General features: G+C 40.0%; 1 protein-coding gene across 2 annotated transcripts in view; it reads right to left on the bottom strand.

Annotated features, from left to right (window-relative positions):
• The window catches only part of LOC126092118 (GMP reductase 1-like), an 89249-nt gene that overhangs the window by 46771 nt on the left and 24306 nt on the right, over positions 1–18172 (bottom strand). For both annotated transcript variants that reach the window (XM_049907558.1, XM_049907559.1), the window contains exon 4: positions 4222–4410. In XM_049907558.1, the coding sequence (XP_049763515.1) occupies positions 4222–4410 (189 nt within the window). The remainder of the gene's footprint in view (positions 1–4221; positions 4411–18172) is intronic.

The following is an 18172-nucleotide window of genomic DNA, read 5'->3' as shown; positions in this document are numbered from 1 at the left end:
AAGTACAAGGTTCCTGTGGAAGGTTACACCCTTAATCATATTTTGGTTCCTGTGAGAGGGGATTGTGAGAGTGATGTCACCAAGTTTGTCACAGTTAACAACATCCACAACATTGGGGGAGCCCATTTTAATCACCACAGATCCATTTGGCATTTTGTTTCTTGACATACCCTTGACATACTGGTCTTCAATTTCCTCTACAAAAAATAATGTTTTGGTATTTAAGGGGAGCCGGAACGATCCATCTCCTCCATGTTAATTTTCACAAATAGAAGGAACATTTTTTATAAAACCATTGAACATATTGCTCTGAAATTTGGACTACATGTTCAGTGAATATTTCTCTACAAAGTTATATTGCCATGTTAAGAAATATTTATTGGTTTTTGTTTTACAATTTTTTTTAAACAGATGCTTATTTTTTTCTGTAAAATTTTGCACTTTTCCTTCTATAACTCTTGAATTATACAATATTTTTTTTACAATTTGTTACAAAAATGAAGGAAAAGAAGTAAACAATATTGTGTATAAATTTCATTGATATACTGTTAGCAGTTTTTGAGAAAATGTTCCTCAAAGACAAAAATTTTAAAGTTACGGGAAATGGCTTCCAAAGTTTTTTAATACATTCCTGCCCCATATGATGGATTATCAGCATCCTCTTCCTTTTCCAGTGTTAGTTTCCTTTTCACTGGTCTTTTCTTCCCTTTTGCTGCATGTTGTAGGCTTTTGTCTCTTCTTCCTGCACCTCTTAGTCAGTCTTCATTAATTAGGTGCATTGTGGAAATGGTGTTGTGTCCTGGTTGGAAACCTAAACGTTACAGCACATCACACTTGATAATGTTTCCTTCATTGTATGTTGCCACTGCATCACACACTCCAAAATGCAATGTTTTTATCTGTACAAACACTCTTTTGGGAATCCTAATCCAAATTAAATTATTTACACTTTCATTTGGATTTTATGTTTTCCCATGTAAACACTTTTCCAATAAACTTGGCTGTGATAAATCTCTGAATATGGGCTCAATTACATCAATTACAGCATTTGGCAAACGGTTTTATTCCTTTCCTGATTGGTACTTACACCATGAGTCAGCACCTGTGGGGCACAGTGCATATTGCGGGTGCTCATTTGTTGATGCAGTATGAAAAAATAATGCCCATACTGCTCTCCTCATATGCTTAATGCTTCTTGTATTTTGCCTAATTGCACACCCATAATACCTCTGCAATCTACCAATTGCTTCATCTGCCAATCTTTCTCTTCCTCCAAGGGTGTTACCTTCACTAAGCTTCTGGGATCCTAATGTCTGCTTTAGTTTGCGCAAACGAGCCCGCATGCACTTCTGCACATGTCCAATGCACTCCTGTTTTTTCATGTAAATTTCATTGGCATAAGGTTTGAGTTCCTCTACAGCTTTATATCCCTTAGAATCACACTCTCCTAGATAGTTAGTGCATCGTACAGTATACCATTGGTGTGATCTGGAAAAAATTGCTTTCACTCCCTCTACTTCCATCACTCCACTCGTGCCGTGAAAATTTGCTTCACAACTTTCATTATGTTCGTCCTTGGTATTGCCCTTACATCTACAATGTTTTGAGAGAATAGCAACATCAGTTACTTTGCAACTGTCTCCACTGGTAGCTTTCACAACTCCATTTAGAGATTTATGACCTCTACTTTGCCATGATCCATCTAAAGCAACAGTTAAATCTCTACAATTCCCATTATCTGTCACAGCTTCTTCAACTGCTTTCTTCATTGTTGCTTGAGCAATATCTTCAGCAGAAAATCTCACCAATTCATTATAAAATCCAGACTTAGTTGGTGGTTTTGGCAAGATCATAATTCCACATAACATTGTCCCTGCAGCACTGCCCTTGCCAATGCTACGCAAGCCATACACTAGCCTAAAATTTATATCATACACCTTCTTTCCACTATTACCACTATGAGGAATACTGTTAGAATTAGAAAACGAAACTTCTGCAGCACATTTGTTACACTTCAGTAACATTTTACATGCCAAACCAATGTGTGAAGTTATTTTCAATTCCAGTCCTCTTTCTTTGCAAACTTGGCATAATACGTTATGTTTCAAAATATTAGAGAGCAAGGAAATGTTAATTATTTCATTCACATCATTACTGTCACTTTCATAGTTTTCAAATTTTTCTTTGCTGTCACAAAGTCTCTTGATGGAAGAAGTGAAGCAGTCTGAGCAGCACCTCCCTTCGAAACAACAAAAGAGTTCTTCTTCCACTCATTGTGCCTTTTCTTAAACACTCGATTGCTGAAATGAGGCATACTGATATCCACAAACCAAATACGTAAAACAGGTACGAGCAAAATTCGTCAAAGACTCAAAATTGAACAGCTAAACAACACAAAGCAAACTCCAAAAGTCAACACACACAGTATAGCATTTATGTTTACTGATATGAACAGTCACTTGTCACAGAGATAAAGCCATACAATGTTGGAAAACAAAACACTGTCTAATTCCGCAAAGATACCCTGTTTGCAGCCAGTGAGCGGCGCTGTCAGAGGTGACACACCAAGTCGCTAAAACCGTTTACATGGCGCGTCAACTTTTCAGCGATAAAAAACACTTAGAATTCACTTAGAAGGGTGAAACTTGATTTGTTTTATTCAGAAAACTCCAAATAATTTTATAACAAAAAAACAAAAAACATTAATTTTGTCATTTTCATCATTCCGGCTCCCCTTAAGAACGATTCACCATGCCTTCTGATACATTCCAAGAATTAAGGCAAATATCTTGTTCATTGTTTGACATGTCTGTTTTCATCTTGATTTGTAGCTAATGAGGGATATGCACTGGGGTTATACGAGGGTCATTTCAAAAGTTCTGCACATTGTAAGATATAATTGAATAAAATAATTTATTTTACAAAATGCCTTTACACATCTCCAATATTATCTCCATTCTTGCTTATAACAGCTTCCCAACATTTTGGCAACTTACATATTCCAGATAGGGCACCTTCATTGTTAAGCTGCCAATTACTCAGGTCATCTCACTGGAAGCTTTGTCAGTTGTATCAAAACATTTATCATGGTGGTGTTCCTTCAATTTGGGAAACAAACTGAACTCTGGTGGGCTCATATCAGGACTCTGTGGTGGGTCATGAAGTATTTCCCATCATATTTGTTGATCGTTCCTATCACTGGTAGGGCAATACACTATCTTGCATTATCGTGCAGAATGCAGACACCATCTGCAAGCATGTTAGGCCTTCTTTGACAAATTTTCAGATGCAAAAATTTTTTGCACAGAACAGTTTGTAGTATGCACCTGTTACAGACATCCCTTGGGGCACTATTTGTAGCTGTGAGTCCCTTCATGTCACATGCAAAGGTCTTCATCAGTTTCACCTTTGAGTGTTAGCAGCAGAATATTTTCTGGCATGGAGGGTCAGAACTTTTCCATTATTACAACTGAGACTTCAGTCCTATCTCAAAATCTTTTACTCAGGTTTCATCAAGTGCGACAATCCTTTTCAGAAGCTCTTCTCCTTCTGTTCAATAACCTTGACATCCTTTCTGTTCTTCACTCAGATCATGCGGAACCCATCTGGCAGCAACTTTTCTCGTCTTTAACTTTTCAGTTATGACTCTGTAGACTGAAGTTACAGACATTCTGGCTTCATATGCCATTTCCTGACACGTTTTTCATCAATCTTCTTTCAAAATGTCACAAACAATAATGTGAGGGGAGAATTTACAGTTGATGGCCTTCCACTTCTTGGGTTGTCCTCATTGCTTACCTGACATTCATGGACAAGAGCAGACCACTATGATGCCGTGCTATGATCCACTACACTATTCCCACTCTCAAAGCATTTTAAGTTTCTGCTGGGTTCCTTCCAAGTAGAGATTAAATTTTGATGAAGGAACACTGATCACTACATGCAATCCAACCTGACTGAGTTTCAGCTTACATTTTAAAACTGAATTACTCATGACACAGGTATTATATTGTTTCAGTATATTGTTAGGTGAAATATTACTTTGTAAGGCACAGTTTTTTTTTTTTACTTATTATACATGTGTAAGTAAATGTATTATGAATTTCAATAACTAGAACATTAACTAAATAAACCCTTCAGAGAGAGCTAGATTTTTCCTCTGCTATTAAAGTATAACAGGGCTTTCTAAATAGAAGACTTGTGTGAATAAAAAATACTTACAGAGATTATATGCCCTTGCAAACCATGGGCAGCATCAGCACATTCAATTACAGCACTCAGTTGAGGATAGCCTACACCTGTTTTTATACGTGTTGTGCACACTGATCCTGGACCTATGCCAACTTTTATAACATCAGCACCTGAGAGTATCAATTCCTCAACCATTTCTCCAGTTACTACATTACCTGCCTGGAAAAAGGGAACTTATGAAAAGAAAATATTTAGTATCCACAATTTAAATCATTTCAGTTGTCATACATGAACAAAATATGGCATGGCCATGTGAAGAGGGTGCCTGAAAATGAATACACATGTATAATGAACACTGATTTATGTCTATTGGCAATATTAATGGCAATTTATTGACAAAAGAGACACACACAGTAAAAATGAATTTTATCATTCTTGTTAAGCTCATCACTCTGTTACGTGAGCATAGTTATAATTGTTTACCATAACTGATTACACAGCCACAATCAATTAAAAAAGTTGTCATTCATGTGCACCTTTTGTCTTGGTTAGCTGCAAATTACTTGCTATCTCTTTTTAAAAGGGAAAGATAAATATGGGAACTGTTGTACAATACGCGACATTTCATTGTATTTGCTGTGAATTTTAGGTACTCAATGGAACATAAAGAAAGAGTAAATGTGTCACTGGCCTGATAAAGCTTTTATAGGCTCACAAAAAATAATTAAGTGACAGAAGTTAACAACCTACTTCTTTGATCAGGGAATCATTACTAATAACAGTACACATGCCTAACAGTAAATCTGACCAACTCTAATATTTGTATCCAGTAGAACCTGATTTTGCCAGTATATACACAACTAATACTGTTAAAATGCTTTGTTTGAAGTAATAGAAAAAACAGCAGCTGAATAGATGAGATGAGCAGTCGGTCTTTTTAAAGTGGCTGTTTCTCTCCTAATGTACATTTATATAAAGTCATTACATTCATTATCAGCATCAGTAAATCAGCACTAGACATAATTTGTTGTTGGTGTACTTTACAGAAGCAGCCAGCAGTATTTGCTTCTGCCTGTTAACATACAATGCTATATTCCCGAAGGCTCTCCATGCCGGGATTGCCACAACTTTGTGTGTGATTGAATGAATGATGTTAAGTTGCCCAATGCTCTTTTTCTCAGTCACAAATTGAATTTTCGTGTTGATGCTGTAGAGATGTACCAGGAAGACATCCAACTCCTCTTCACTATGGGTCTATATTATAATAGTAGCACCCACATAGCAGTGCCAGTTACATTATCTGGTCTTTTATTGGCTACCTGAAGTGCTTATTGCTTGAAAATCCCCATGAATTGAATGGCACAGGTGGACAAAGAGGACTGCCTGTATCACTCTCATTAATTTGTAAGGCTGCAAAACCACTATAAGTCATTGCTGTAACTACCAATTTTGTTTGTGCGCCACTTCATAGTTCACGCATGAAGTTTGTGCTTGATTCAGCCACTACAGGCCATCTAGCTTGCTAATGCAACAGCAGTTGCATGTGCAGCCTGCTGGCTGTGCCCCTGTTGGAACTAATGAATATATACGCAAGAGCACAAGGCTCCACCGGCTACTTGTTCATTACTAATAGTATTTCACCTCATCTTCCATGTGTGTGTATTGTTCAAGCAATAAATTACATTGTTCATGGGTTAGAACAGTTGATGAGAATGGTATTCATTAGTCCCTTGAGTTTAATTTCCTTGGAGGCAGGCTTAAATCTCTTCTTGAGCCACAGCAGGTGCTGAAAGCTGCTATTTCCAGTTTAACAACTACAGTGGCACAACCTGTGGCCCCACCAACAACATACCCATCACCATTCCCACCATACGGTAATGCAGCAGAGGACTGGGACACTTATGAAAAATGCCTGCAGCAACACTTCCGGGCATTTGGGTAACAGGTGTAAACTTGTGCTACGCCCTTTTTTGTCATGGACTTCATCCCCTTACAAGAACCTACAAGTCCTTTCAATCAGTGGTGTGAGTTAACTTCTACCTATCACTGTAAATGTACTTATGTTATGGCTACTCAGGGGGAGTTTTACAACTGACAAAAGTGGCCAAAACTATCATACAGGGCATGGGCAGCAGAACTACATGGAATTAGCTGTTGTCGTAGTTTCATGACAAATGTTCATAAGGAACCTATGCCAATCAAATGGTTTGTGATGCAATCATATGATCTGCTCCTGACAGGGAAGTTTGAGAGTGGGTTCTACAGTGTGAAAATCCTATGCTTTCAGAAGTATTGAACATAGCTCATTCATTTGAAGTTTCATGGGCTGCAGGTAGTCAGAAGCCTGGCCCAAAGTTTCAAAAATCAGTTCCTCTCACCCCTACCAGCCTTCAGTCAGTTCACAAGGGAACATAGTCACTAATGCAGCAGTCCAGCAGATGTCTCAGTACTGTAGAGGTAATCTGTGTTCGTGACAACAAAAGTCCACATCACAATGGCAACAGCCTTGTGCACTGCAGCCTTGATGTCCATACTGCTTCATTCAACAAGAACGGACCATGTGTCCCAAGCCCTGAGCAACATGTAATAGTTGCCATAAGAAAGGATACATTGCTGCTGAATGTAACTCCTTTACAAACCTGAGTGAGGATGAAACAAACATGGATGTGAACAGTGCGTCGGCAGTGACTGTGTCTCAAAGCAGGTTACACAATGAAGTAAGTGTGTTTAACAAATCATTGAGAATGCTGGTGGACATGGGTGCAGCAGCAACATTGGTGAATTCTCAGACCAGAGGGTTCCCACCCTCCCGCCTTGTCACGTTTGCTGATTGGTCCATTCCAGAGTTTGATAAAGCGGAACTACTTTGTTTTCATTTAGAAATGGAAGCTAAAAATGTTGTTGATCATTTTCCTATTACTACCACCAAAATTGCAGCCCCAGTAGCTGCAGATCCTGTTTTAAGTAAAGTTGTTTCTTTTGTGCACCATGGCTGACTGGACAAACCTCTGGGCCATGCTTCTGATCCTTTGAAAAATTATTTTTCATTACGAAATCATATTTCAGTTTGGGATGGAATGTTGCTATTAGCTACAGAAGCCACCACTCCCTGGGTTGTAGTTTTGTCCGCTTGAGGTTACACATTCATTACATGTGAATCATTGGGGGGTGTCATGCACAGAAGCGTTAGTGCACAGACGTGTTTTTTGGCCAGGCGATGGTGCAAGTTGTTGCAGCCTGTCCACAGTGTGCCACCCACCAGGTGACTCCCCAAGCTTCTTTGTCACCGTGGCCAGATCCACAACAGCCTTGGCAATGAATTCATGTAGATTTTTTGGTTCTTTTCTTGAATTTCTACTGGATTATTGTAATTGGTGCTTATTCTATTTTTCCATATGTGATGCATTGTCTTCCTACTTCTGCGGCAGTTAACAATTTCTGCTTTGTCACAAATTTTTGCAATGAAAAGTCTACTGTACACATTAGTTACCGACAACAGATCCCAGTCCATATCTCAGGAGTTTGAAGATTTTGTAGAAAAGTGGTGTTCGCCGTGTCACAGCTCCTACCTTTTACTCTCAATCGAACAGGGCAGCATAATGACTACGACAAACATTTAAGACTCAGATAAAAAAATACATTTTGGATGTGTCACTGAAAGTAGCTCAGTTCTTATAAGTTCACACCAGTTGGTGATAAAAGTCTGGCAGAGTTGTTGTATGGTTGTCAGCCCCAGACTCTGCTACATCTGCTTTGGCGTATGCCGGGCCATCCGTTAGCACCAGAGTCGCATTGCTTCCAGTCTGGCACAGCTCTTTGGGGTCATGGATTTGCCCATCAGCCGAAATGGGCGCTGGTGTTAACCGAGAGTACTTTTGGACAATGCCTCTGCATTATCTGCCTGGCTGAAAGGAGGGTGTTACGACACATCAACCAGCTATGACCTCGCATGGATGGCTGCGCACCGGGTGCACTTCCGCCGCTCCTGGCTCCTCCATCTGCCCGGCCGTCTCCTACTTCGTGATCAGTTCCCTCATCTCCTCTGCTGCCACTACTGATGTTTCCACAAATGTCTTCTCTGCTGTGGGTGCCCCCTTCAACTGTCAGGGGTCACAGTGGGATACCAGCTCCTGTGCTGCTGCAGCCGACACCTCTCCCTCTGCCATCTCCATCACAGCTGGCACCACATGTTTCGCCATCTTTGCTGTGACCTTCTTCCCTGAAATAAGACTTTGATGTGGAAGTGGGATGCTGCGTGGTGCAGCCTATCCTACCATACAGCCTCTCACAGCAGACGGGCGCTGCACGCTCGTGCAGAGCGGCACATTCCTCAACAACCTATGTTGACCACAGAAGAAATAGATGTGAGCACAATGCTCAGTTCTTCACCAAGGAAACAGAGTGCTGTAACTACCAACTTTGTGTGTTCATCACTTCACTTCATAGTTTGTGCATGAAGTTTGTGCTTGATTTGGCCACTAGAGGCCACCAGGTCTGCTAATATGACAGCAGCTGTATGTACAGCCTCCTGGCTGCACCCCCTGTTGGAACTAATTAATATATAGGCTGGAGCAAAAGCCTCCACCAGCCACATGGTCACATTTTTCCCATGTAGAATTTCATGGTCTATTCAATCTAAGTCCCTGACAAGGTCTCAGAGTACACCAGCAGGATAGTTTTAGCCACTGTCTGGAGCGCATCCTGCCACAGTTTCACCAGTCCATTGTTGTTTGATTGATAACCTGGTGTTTTGCTAGCATGAGTGGCTGGAGCTGGTAAAACAGATTATCAGACAGATGTTGTCTACATAACCCACAAGAGATGCCCCCAGGCAATGTAACTGGCCAGAAGAGTCTTAACAATTACAGGATACTTTTTGGGAATCTTGAAATTTAACTGTACTGAATACTCATTGGGAGTTCAGCTAGTTGTCCATTACCATCATGCACAATATTTTTTCTGGGTACTTGACAGACCTATTCAGTAGAGCCATCAAAGACTGACATTGTCTGTCCATACTCCGCAATATATTAGCACACTTAACGTGCTTCACATATGCATCAAGATTGTAATTTTATGCCTGACCATACTTGCAGTAGGCAGCATCTACAATAGTGGAAAGATGATTCTCAGCTGTCCAGTGGGCTGCCACCTCCTCAGTGTGCTCTTCACTAAAAATGAGTTGTGGAAATAATTCATTACCCCACTGACAGCCTCTGTACCATTTAATGACCTGTTCTGCCAAGCAGATCTCCTTGGACTGTTAACTAATAGAATCTAAAAATGAATTAGCAGTACCTAAAATTGTTGTTTTATCATATTCTACTGTAGGTCCAGTAGATACACAATGTTCAGCAGTGGCAGACTTTATAGGTTGCAAGCTGTGAGTGCAGCACTAATGTTGCAGCTAACATTCTTATGTGCTGCTTATAGTCTGACCTATGTAAGCCGTACAACACTGAGAAGGAATTTTATATACACTAGCCTCCTACTACATCAAATCATCCTTTACTGATCCAGGAAGGACAGAAATCTGAAATAGTGGATGCAAAATGACTAACTTGAGATTTTACTGGTGATCCTGCCGGACTTGAATGAATGTAACACTGCAACCTTTACTGATAATGCCCTGTTGATCTGATGGACAGAATATCAATTCCATGAAGACTGCTCAAATGGGTGAGCTCCTTAAACTCTCAGAATAGAAAAGTGTGTTTCCTATGCACATGTGTCTCTAGCATACTCTCAAGTTTGTGATGATTGTTGACAATTTGAAGACTGTAAATTTAAGTCTGTGAGAGAGGGATTACAATAAACTCAGTGACCCAAGCAGCTCTCTTTCTTCTGTCTAACCAAGACATCCAAGAATGGCATACAACCTTTTTTTTCTGTTCCATGGTATACAGGATGTTCTTATTAATCAGGACAGCAGCTGTCAACTGAGTATCACATGGAATCTCATCATTTCCACGTTCTTCTCTCGGTGAAGATGAGAGAGTACACTGAGGACCATGGAAAGCTGAAACCCACCAGACAACTGAGTTTTACATTCCACCATAGAAAGTGCTGCCTGCTGGCAGTGCGGTCAGTCTTGTAATTAAAGTCTCTATGGATGAGTGAAATGCATGCAGTGTGCTGATAAATTGTACATTGTGTTACATAGGCAACTCGTCAGTCTTTGATGGCTCACCTAAATGTGTGAATGTGTGTGGTAGGCACCAATGTGAAATATATTGAGGGGCAGTGAATGGCATCTGGCTGCACTTCCAAATCACCATCCAGTACAACAGTCTTTGTTAGCTCTGGCAGGATTTCATTCTCCTCTGTAAAGAATTCTTGATGAAAGACAAATTGAGATGCAGTTTGCATGGTGGATTATTTAAAAGTCAGTCAGCACCCCATTGTAAGCTAATTTATCATTTTTAAGACTTATTGTAAAAATTCCATAATTAGAAGTAATTTCCTTTTCTCCAGTTTTATAAATGGATGTCACTACTGTATTTTGCAGTCTGTCAGGAAATACTGATTATATCACTGACTAGTCATGGGTAGTCTTGTGATGACCAAGCAAGGGTGGAACAGAAAATTCTAAAAAAAATCTAGACTGGGGAAACCACAGAAAAATGTGTAGGTGCTACAGAATAGAACAGAACAGAATAAGCTGATGTAAGCATAGCACTGTAAGAGTGCCAACATGTAGGAAATTAACAATCAATCAATAAGAGATTCCAATTCCAGAGTATTACTTGTTGTCAAGCTAGAATATTTACCACACTGGATTAACAGAGACACCAGTACAAAAAATGAGGAACGTGGCCAAGCAAGAAATAATATATTTCCTGTACATAACTGAGTTGCACAATCATTGCTGTCAAACTCAATGACATAGAAACAACATTAAATCACCTCAGTGATGGTTCTGCCTTATGCTTTACCAAAAACACTGACTTAGTGAAGATATATTTGAGTTGACATACCTCCCTCAGTTCAAACTAGCAAGTATGTTTTGTAGGACAATATCGAGCCACTGTGGTATAATGTAATTGGAGGGATAAAAGATTTACTCACCAAGCATTGTAACTTGATAGATAAAAGATTTACTCACCAAGTGGTGGCAGAAGAAGATACATATGAAGATATTAAAGTCTGCAAACTTTCAGAGCTAAAGGCTCCTTGTTGTGGCAGAAGGGTTGAAGGAGAAGGGAGAGGGGTGAAGGAAAAGGACTGGTGAGGTCTATGAAAAGGGGTAGAGGTCAGAAAAGTTGGCTAGGACCCTGGGTCAGGGAACTTACCAGATAGGATGAGAAGGAAATCAAATTATTCTCAAGTAAAAACCCAAATACGCTAAAAAGTTGTTTTCAAAATTCTGGAGAAATGTTGGGAGTAATTAATTATTACTGTTACTGTTATTTTTATATTATACTTTGAGTACTAATTTGAAAATAAATAAATGTAAATTTCTCTGGATATAAAAACTGACACTTAGCAACATCACTGTGTTGCAAGTTCCTTTATCTTTGGCCTTTTGGAGCCTACTTGTTTTGGAGAAAGTCTTCATCCATTCTAGTAGTAGTATGGAGTCTAATTTGCATAGTAGTTAGCTGATTTGTCATGTTGAACATTAAAATTTTGTTCAAATAACTTAAGGGAATGCAGCCAGATGACGTCATTGACAACCACCGATATTTCGACAGAAGCACACCCTGCCATTTTCAATGGTGCATTCCCATAAGTTATTTGAACATTATATACACCAAGAGAAACTCAAGTGTCACACAGTTATAATCTTATTAATGCGGAAACAAAAAAAATACAAAATATACAATGAAGAAAATAAAATAATTGGATGAAATTTAAGCACATAGCTTTATCAAAATAATCAAATCTGGATCATTTTCAGCAAGCCACAAGAATCAGACGAGTAAAATATATTTTACTACTGCCTGATATTCCTTTGCAGACATACATTAACTGTACTACACTAGCAATGGAATAGATAAAAAAAGAAGTGCAACTGATTTGACATTTTTAAAAATTTGAGCATTTTAAATGGTTTTTCATATCGTTAAAGAAGAGTGTCATCACAATGCATGTACAAAATCAGTTTCAACAAACTTCTCTCAGTAAAGGCACAATTCTGTTGATGTGTTTAACAATTATCTGCAAGCAGATTCAAAGACAAATCCCTGTTTTCAGCCACAAGGATACCAGTTTGCTTCTTTTGTTATATAACATGTTTAGGATTTGTTCCCATGGGAAAGAAACTAGATTTCCCACCACATCTAACTTCAATACATTTCAACAGATTTTTCAGAATAGAAGTGGGAATGGAAGGCAGACTGCTGTTTCCGGATGTGTTGGTTAGGAGAAAAGCAAACAAACAGGCTGTTAATGGCACCAAAGTTAGTGTCCAGTCCTGATGAGACAGGAACTGAAATTGAGGGTAGCAAAACAAAAGCTGAAATGCTTAGCTCCACTGTCAAATGTTCCTTTACAAAGGAAATACCAGAAGAATTGCCGCAGTTTAGTCCTCATACCACTGAAAAGATGAATGAAATAAGTATTAGTGTGAGTGGTGTTGAGAAACAGCTGAAATCGTTAAAATTGAGCAAAGCTCCAAGCCCCGATGGAATCTGTCAGATTCTACACTGAATTTGTGGCAGAGTTAGCCCCTCTTCTAACTATAATCTATTGTAGATCCCTTAAACAAAACAAAGTGCCCAGTTCTTGGAAAAAGGCACAAGTCACACTCAGCTACATGAAGGGTAGTAGAAGTCATCCACAAAAAACAACTACATCAATTTGTTGTAGAATCTTAGAACATTTTCTGAGCTCAAACATAATGTGGTATCTTTAACAGAATGACCTCCTCAATGCCAACCAGCATGGATTTTGAAAACATCAATCAGGTGAAACCCAACTCTCACTTTTCTCACATGACATACTGAAAGTTTTGGATCAAGGCAACCAGGCAGACGCAGTGTTTCTTGATCTCTGGAAAGCATTTGACTCAGTACTGCACCTACGCTTGCTGTCAAATGTACGATCATATAGGGTATGAAGTGAAATTTGTGATTGGATTGAGGACTTTCTGGTAGGGAGGACACAGCATACTATCTTGGATGGAGAGTCATTGTCAGATGTAGAAGTAACTTCATGTGTGCCCCACAGTAGTGTGTTGGGATCCTTGCTGTTCATGTTGCATATTAATGACCTCGTAGACAATATGAATAGTAAAACCAGGCTTTTTCTGATAATGCAGTTATCTATAATGAAGTACTATCTGAGACAAAAGCATAAATATTCAGTCAGATCTTGATAAGACTTCAACATGGTGCAGAAATTGGCAACTTGCTCTAAATGTTAAGAAATGTAAAATTGTGCTCTTCACAAAACAATAAAACATTGTATCCTATGACTATAATACCAACGAGTTACTGTTGGCATTGACCTGCTCATACAAATACCTGGGTGTAACACTTTGCAGGGATATGAAATTGAATTATCACACAGATTCAGTTATGGGTAAAGCAGCTTGTTGACTTCAGTTTATTGGTAGAATACTGGGGAAGCACAATAAAATTTGGAAATTTGTGGTAAGATCTCATGGGACCAAACTGCTGAGGTCATCAGTCCCTAAGCTTACGCACTACTTAATTTAACTTAAACTAACTTACGCTATGAACAACACACACACCCATGCCCGAGGGAGGACTTGAACCTGCGACAGGGGGGGGGGTCACCCATCCACAAGGATCAGCTCAATTTGCAGGTGAATATAAGTTTAATTTAGTGTTTTATGTATTTGTAATATTTTGTTATGTTTGTAAAATATTTAAAGTTTTGTATTTTTGTTTTGTATGTTTAATGTTTGGAGAGAGCAGCGCAACTCATGGAAACAGTATCTTCACTGCTGGAACCAGAAAGAAAATTGCTGGCCACTAGACGTCGCGGGTCAATGGCCAAAGAGCAGCAGAGGATCCTGTGACCGGGTTGTTGCTTCGAACCACCAACATTCAAATAAATAAAAAGTTGTAATTTTCTATTGTAATGACGTCACAGAAAGTTTAGTTCATGTTGTATTTTGTTCAGTTCTGTTTTGTCAAGTCTGATGTTCACATCTGTATGTAGCATATACGAAGACAATAAACTCTAAAGCTTAAATACGTGTTCAAGAATTATTTACGACAAATTATATTGAGGAAGAATTATTGCTGAATTTTTCCAAGATATTAATTTTAAGAAGAGTTTGATTTCAATTTTTGAATCTTAAAGGTTTTACAGTCTGATTTTAATATGGGAAAAATAAGATAACTTCCAAGAATATAATTTCCAAGAAGAAACAAACGACATCTAAATTTCAAAAGTTTGCGCATACCAGTTGTACTGAGTGACGTAATTTTGCACAAATGACTCAACTGAAGGTGTTTTAATTACAGTTTCAGTCAAGAATTTTTTTGTAGAGAACTTTAAAAGAATTTAAATAATTTTTTTGAAGTGTTTTGTAAATGACGTAGGTGACGAAGTCTGCACATGGTCATATTTCAAACAAAAATCATTGAGTCGTACGCGTCATTATACTACACTACCCCGCGCACCGAAGTGCAATCAGTCCAAAAAAGAGTTTGCTTATAAATTATTTGTGCGACCCATCCTAGAATATTGCTCAAGTGTGTGGGACCCATTCCAGATAGGACTAACAAGGGATAATAAACATATACAGAGAAGGGCAGCATGAATGGTCACAGGTTTGTTTAATTTGTGGGACAGTGTCATTAAGATACTGAAGGAACTTTAGTGGCAGACTCTTGAAGACAGATGTAAACTATCCTGAGAAAGTCTATTAACAAAGTTTCAAGAACCAGCTTTAAATTATTACTCTATGGATATACTATAACCACCTACATATTGCTCACACAAGGATTGTGAGGATAAGATTAGAATAATTAATGCTTGCACAGAGGCTTTCAAACAATCATTCTTCCCATGCTCCACATGTGAATGGTACAGGAAGAAATTATAATAACTGGTACAAGGGGAGGTACCCTGTGCCATGAACCTTCTGGTAGTTTGCAGAGAATAGATGTAGATAAAACACAGTGGGACACAGTGTTTAGCATAAGCCCCTCATTCACATCAGTATCTACACAATGACAGTCATCCCATCTAGCACAGAGAAATGGTACATTGAACTTGTATCATGTTAGACATTGAAAAAATTTAGCAGATTAACAATAGCATCTGACTGATTGATTAATTGAGGGGAGAGTTATGGGACTAAACTGTGAGGTCATTAGTCCCACAATGCCAAAGTTACATATGGAAGAGAGAGGGTCCACTAAAACTGGATGGATCCAGTCAGAGGAGTCAAACTACAAAAACAAGGAAGTTAAAACACACACAGGAGAAGGGATAAAAGCTTATCCCAAATCTAAAACTGGGAAAACAGAGGGATAAAAGAGTGGTCTTTGCAAGAGGGGGTGATCATGGGTCCCAGACTGACAATACATGAAGAGAGGCCCCAACCACAACCCCTGCCCAGGCTCCAAGAGTAAAGCAAAACCTTACATCTGAAAATAAACGGCTCTTTCACAGAAGAAACTGAGGACCAGTTCAGCCATCCGTGAATTGTCTGCTAATATTAAATTTCAGGAATCTGGAAGACTATACTTAGTGTGAAGGGCCAAAATGGGACAATCCCCCAATATATGGGATACCATCAGTCTGGCTCTACAACCACACTGTGGGAGTGGTTCGTTACACAAGTGGAAACAATGAGTGAGCCTGGTATGACTAACACGTAGATGGCATGAAACAGTGGACTCAGAGGAGTGGAAGGAAGAGCTCCTTGATTGTGCAGAATTTATTAGTGAGATTAGTAGTGCACCAGATGTCATTCCACTTTTAGTCAAAGAGAGATTTGAGATAGATTCACAAATTCACAGGTGAAATCACGAAAGGAAAAGGGGGTAAGTATCTGCTTCCCTAGCCAAAAGGTCAGCCAGTTCATTCCCTGGTATGCCCACTTGACTTGGGACCCAGAGAACGACAACTAAGCAGGCAGCATGGCTAAGGGCAGAGAAATCAAGACTAGCAGAGACCAAAGGGTGATGAAAGTAGCATCAGTTGATAGCCTGCAGGCTGCTCACTGAGTCTGTACATATTAAATCCCTGTGGAGGGAGGCCTGAGAAACAAAATGGAGGGCCCTGTTGATGGCTAGTAGCTCTGCTGTGGACTCACTACATGATCCCAGCAATAGATGGTATTCTAAGGCCAGCATTAGATGTGAAAGCATATCCCACCTTATCTATCATCTTAGAACCATCAGTGTAGAAGATGGTGGCACCTTGGAATTCTTCAAGGGTGGAATGTGTACAAGATGCCAGAAAACCATAGGGGTGACAGAGACCTTAGGACCTTGTAATAGGTCAGTCCTAATCGGTGGTCTAGGTACCATCCAGGGGGAAAGAGGGGGTGGGAGGGGGGGAGGAGGAAATATATGTGGTGCATTCCAGTGAGTGGAGATGGAGATCCCGACATGGCGAACTGAGACACATCCCAACCAACAGTCCCACCTGTGGGCAGTTATCAGGAGGGAGACATCCCTCGTTTGCAAACAGGACAAGGTACTTGGGACGATCAGGGAATTGGCGAATGGCAATAGTGTAAGAAACCAGGAGTTGGCTCTGTCATATTCGTAGAGGGAGAATCCCCGCTTCTGTGAGGAGACTGTCAACAGGACTAGTGCGAAAGGCACTAATAGCCAGATGCACCCCACATTGGTGAACAGGGTCAAGTATTTTCAGAGTGGAAGGAGCTGCTGAGCCATAAACCTGACAACCACAATCCAGTATGGACAAGATCAGAGCACAGTAAAGATGGAGAAGAGTAGCACAGTCTGCACGCTGAGACAAGTAGGCCAGGAGGCAGAGAGCATTAAGCTTCCACATGCACATAGTCTTCAGGTGATGAATACGGGGCAGATATGTCAGCTTTTTATCAAAAATAAGCCCCAAGCAATGGGACTGTGCAACAACATCAAGGAGCTGGTTACCTAAATAAAGTTCTGGATCGGGGTGTACTGTGGGTTGACGACAAAAATGCATAACCTGCATTTTGGAGGGAGAAAACTGGAAGCCACGGGAGACGGCCCACACAGAGGCCCATTGCATGGCACCTTGGAACCGGCACCAAGTGGGAGCTGCACCAGATGCAAAAATTGTCAACATACAATGCTGGGGTAATCACAAGCCCAACAGAGGCTACAAGCCCATTGTTGGCTATGAGGAAGAGTGTGACACTTAGCACAGAGCCCTGTCGGATATTGTTCTCCTGAATATGAGGCGTGCTGAGTGAAGTGCCTACTCGAACTCTGAAGAGCCAGTGGGATAAAAACTCACAAATAAAAACCACAAGGGGGCTGCAAAAGCCCCATTCGTGGAGGATAACTCAAATGTGATGGCGCTAAGCTATGTCATACACCTTATGTAGGTCAAAGAAGACCGCAACAAAGTGCCTGCAGTTAGCAAAAGCCTGTTGGGTTGCTGTTTCCAATCTTAGTAAATGGTCAGTTGGAGATCATCCTTCCCAGAATACACAATGATACAGGGACAAAAGGCCCCAAGATTTGAATACCCAACATAATGGGAAGCTAAGCACCCACTCAAGCAGTTTACAAAGCACATTCATCAGGCTAATTGGGTGATAGCTGTCGAGAGACATTAGGTTTTTTTTTAGCTTAAGGATGGGGATAACTATACTGTTTGTACTGTTCTCGGGTCGCCAGCCAGGTGCAGTCATTTTCAAACCACGATATTTCGACAGCGTTCCTTGCCGTCATCTTCAGGTGATACCTGCAAACTGAGTGTCTCCGCTGAATCTACATCTACATCTACATTTATACTCTGCAAGCCACTCAATGGTGTGTGGCAAAGGACACTTTACGTGCCACTGTCATTACCCCCCCCATTTTTGTTCCTG

The sequence above is a fragment of the Schistocerca cancellata genome, chromosome 7, assembly GCF_023864275.1.
Source record: "Schistocerca cancellata isolate TAMUIC-IGC-003103 chromosome 7, iqSchCanc2.1, whole genome shotgun sequence".
In the NCBI taxonomy this organism is placed as follows: Eukaryota; Metazoa; Arthropoda; class Insecta; order Orthoptera; family Acrididae; genus Schistocerca; species Schistocerca cancellata.
The sequence above is the reverse complement of the archived record's forward strand: the minus strand, read 5'-3'. Positions and strand labels throughout refer to the sequence as shown.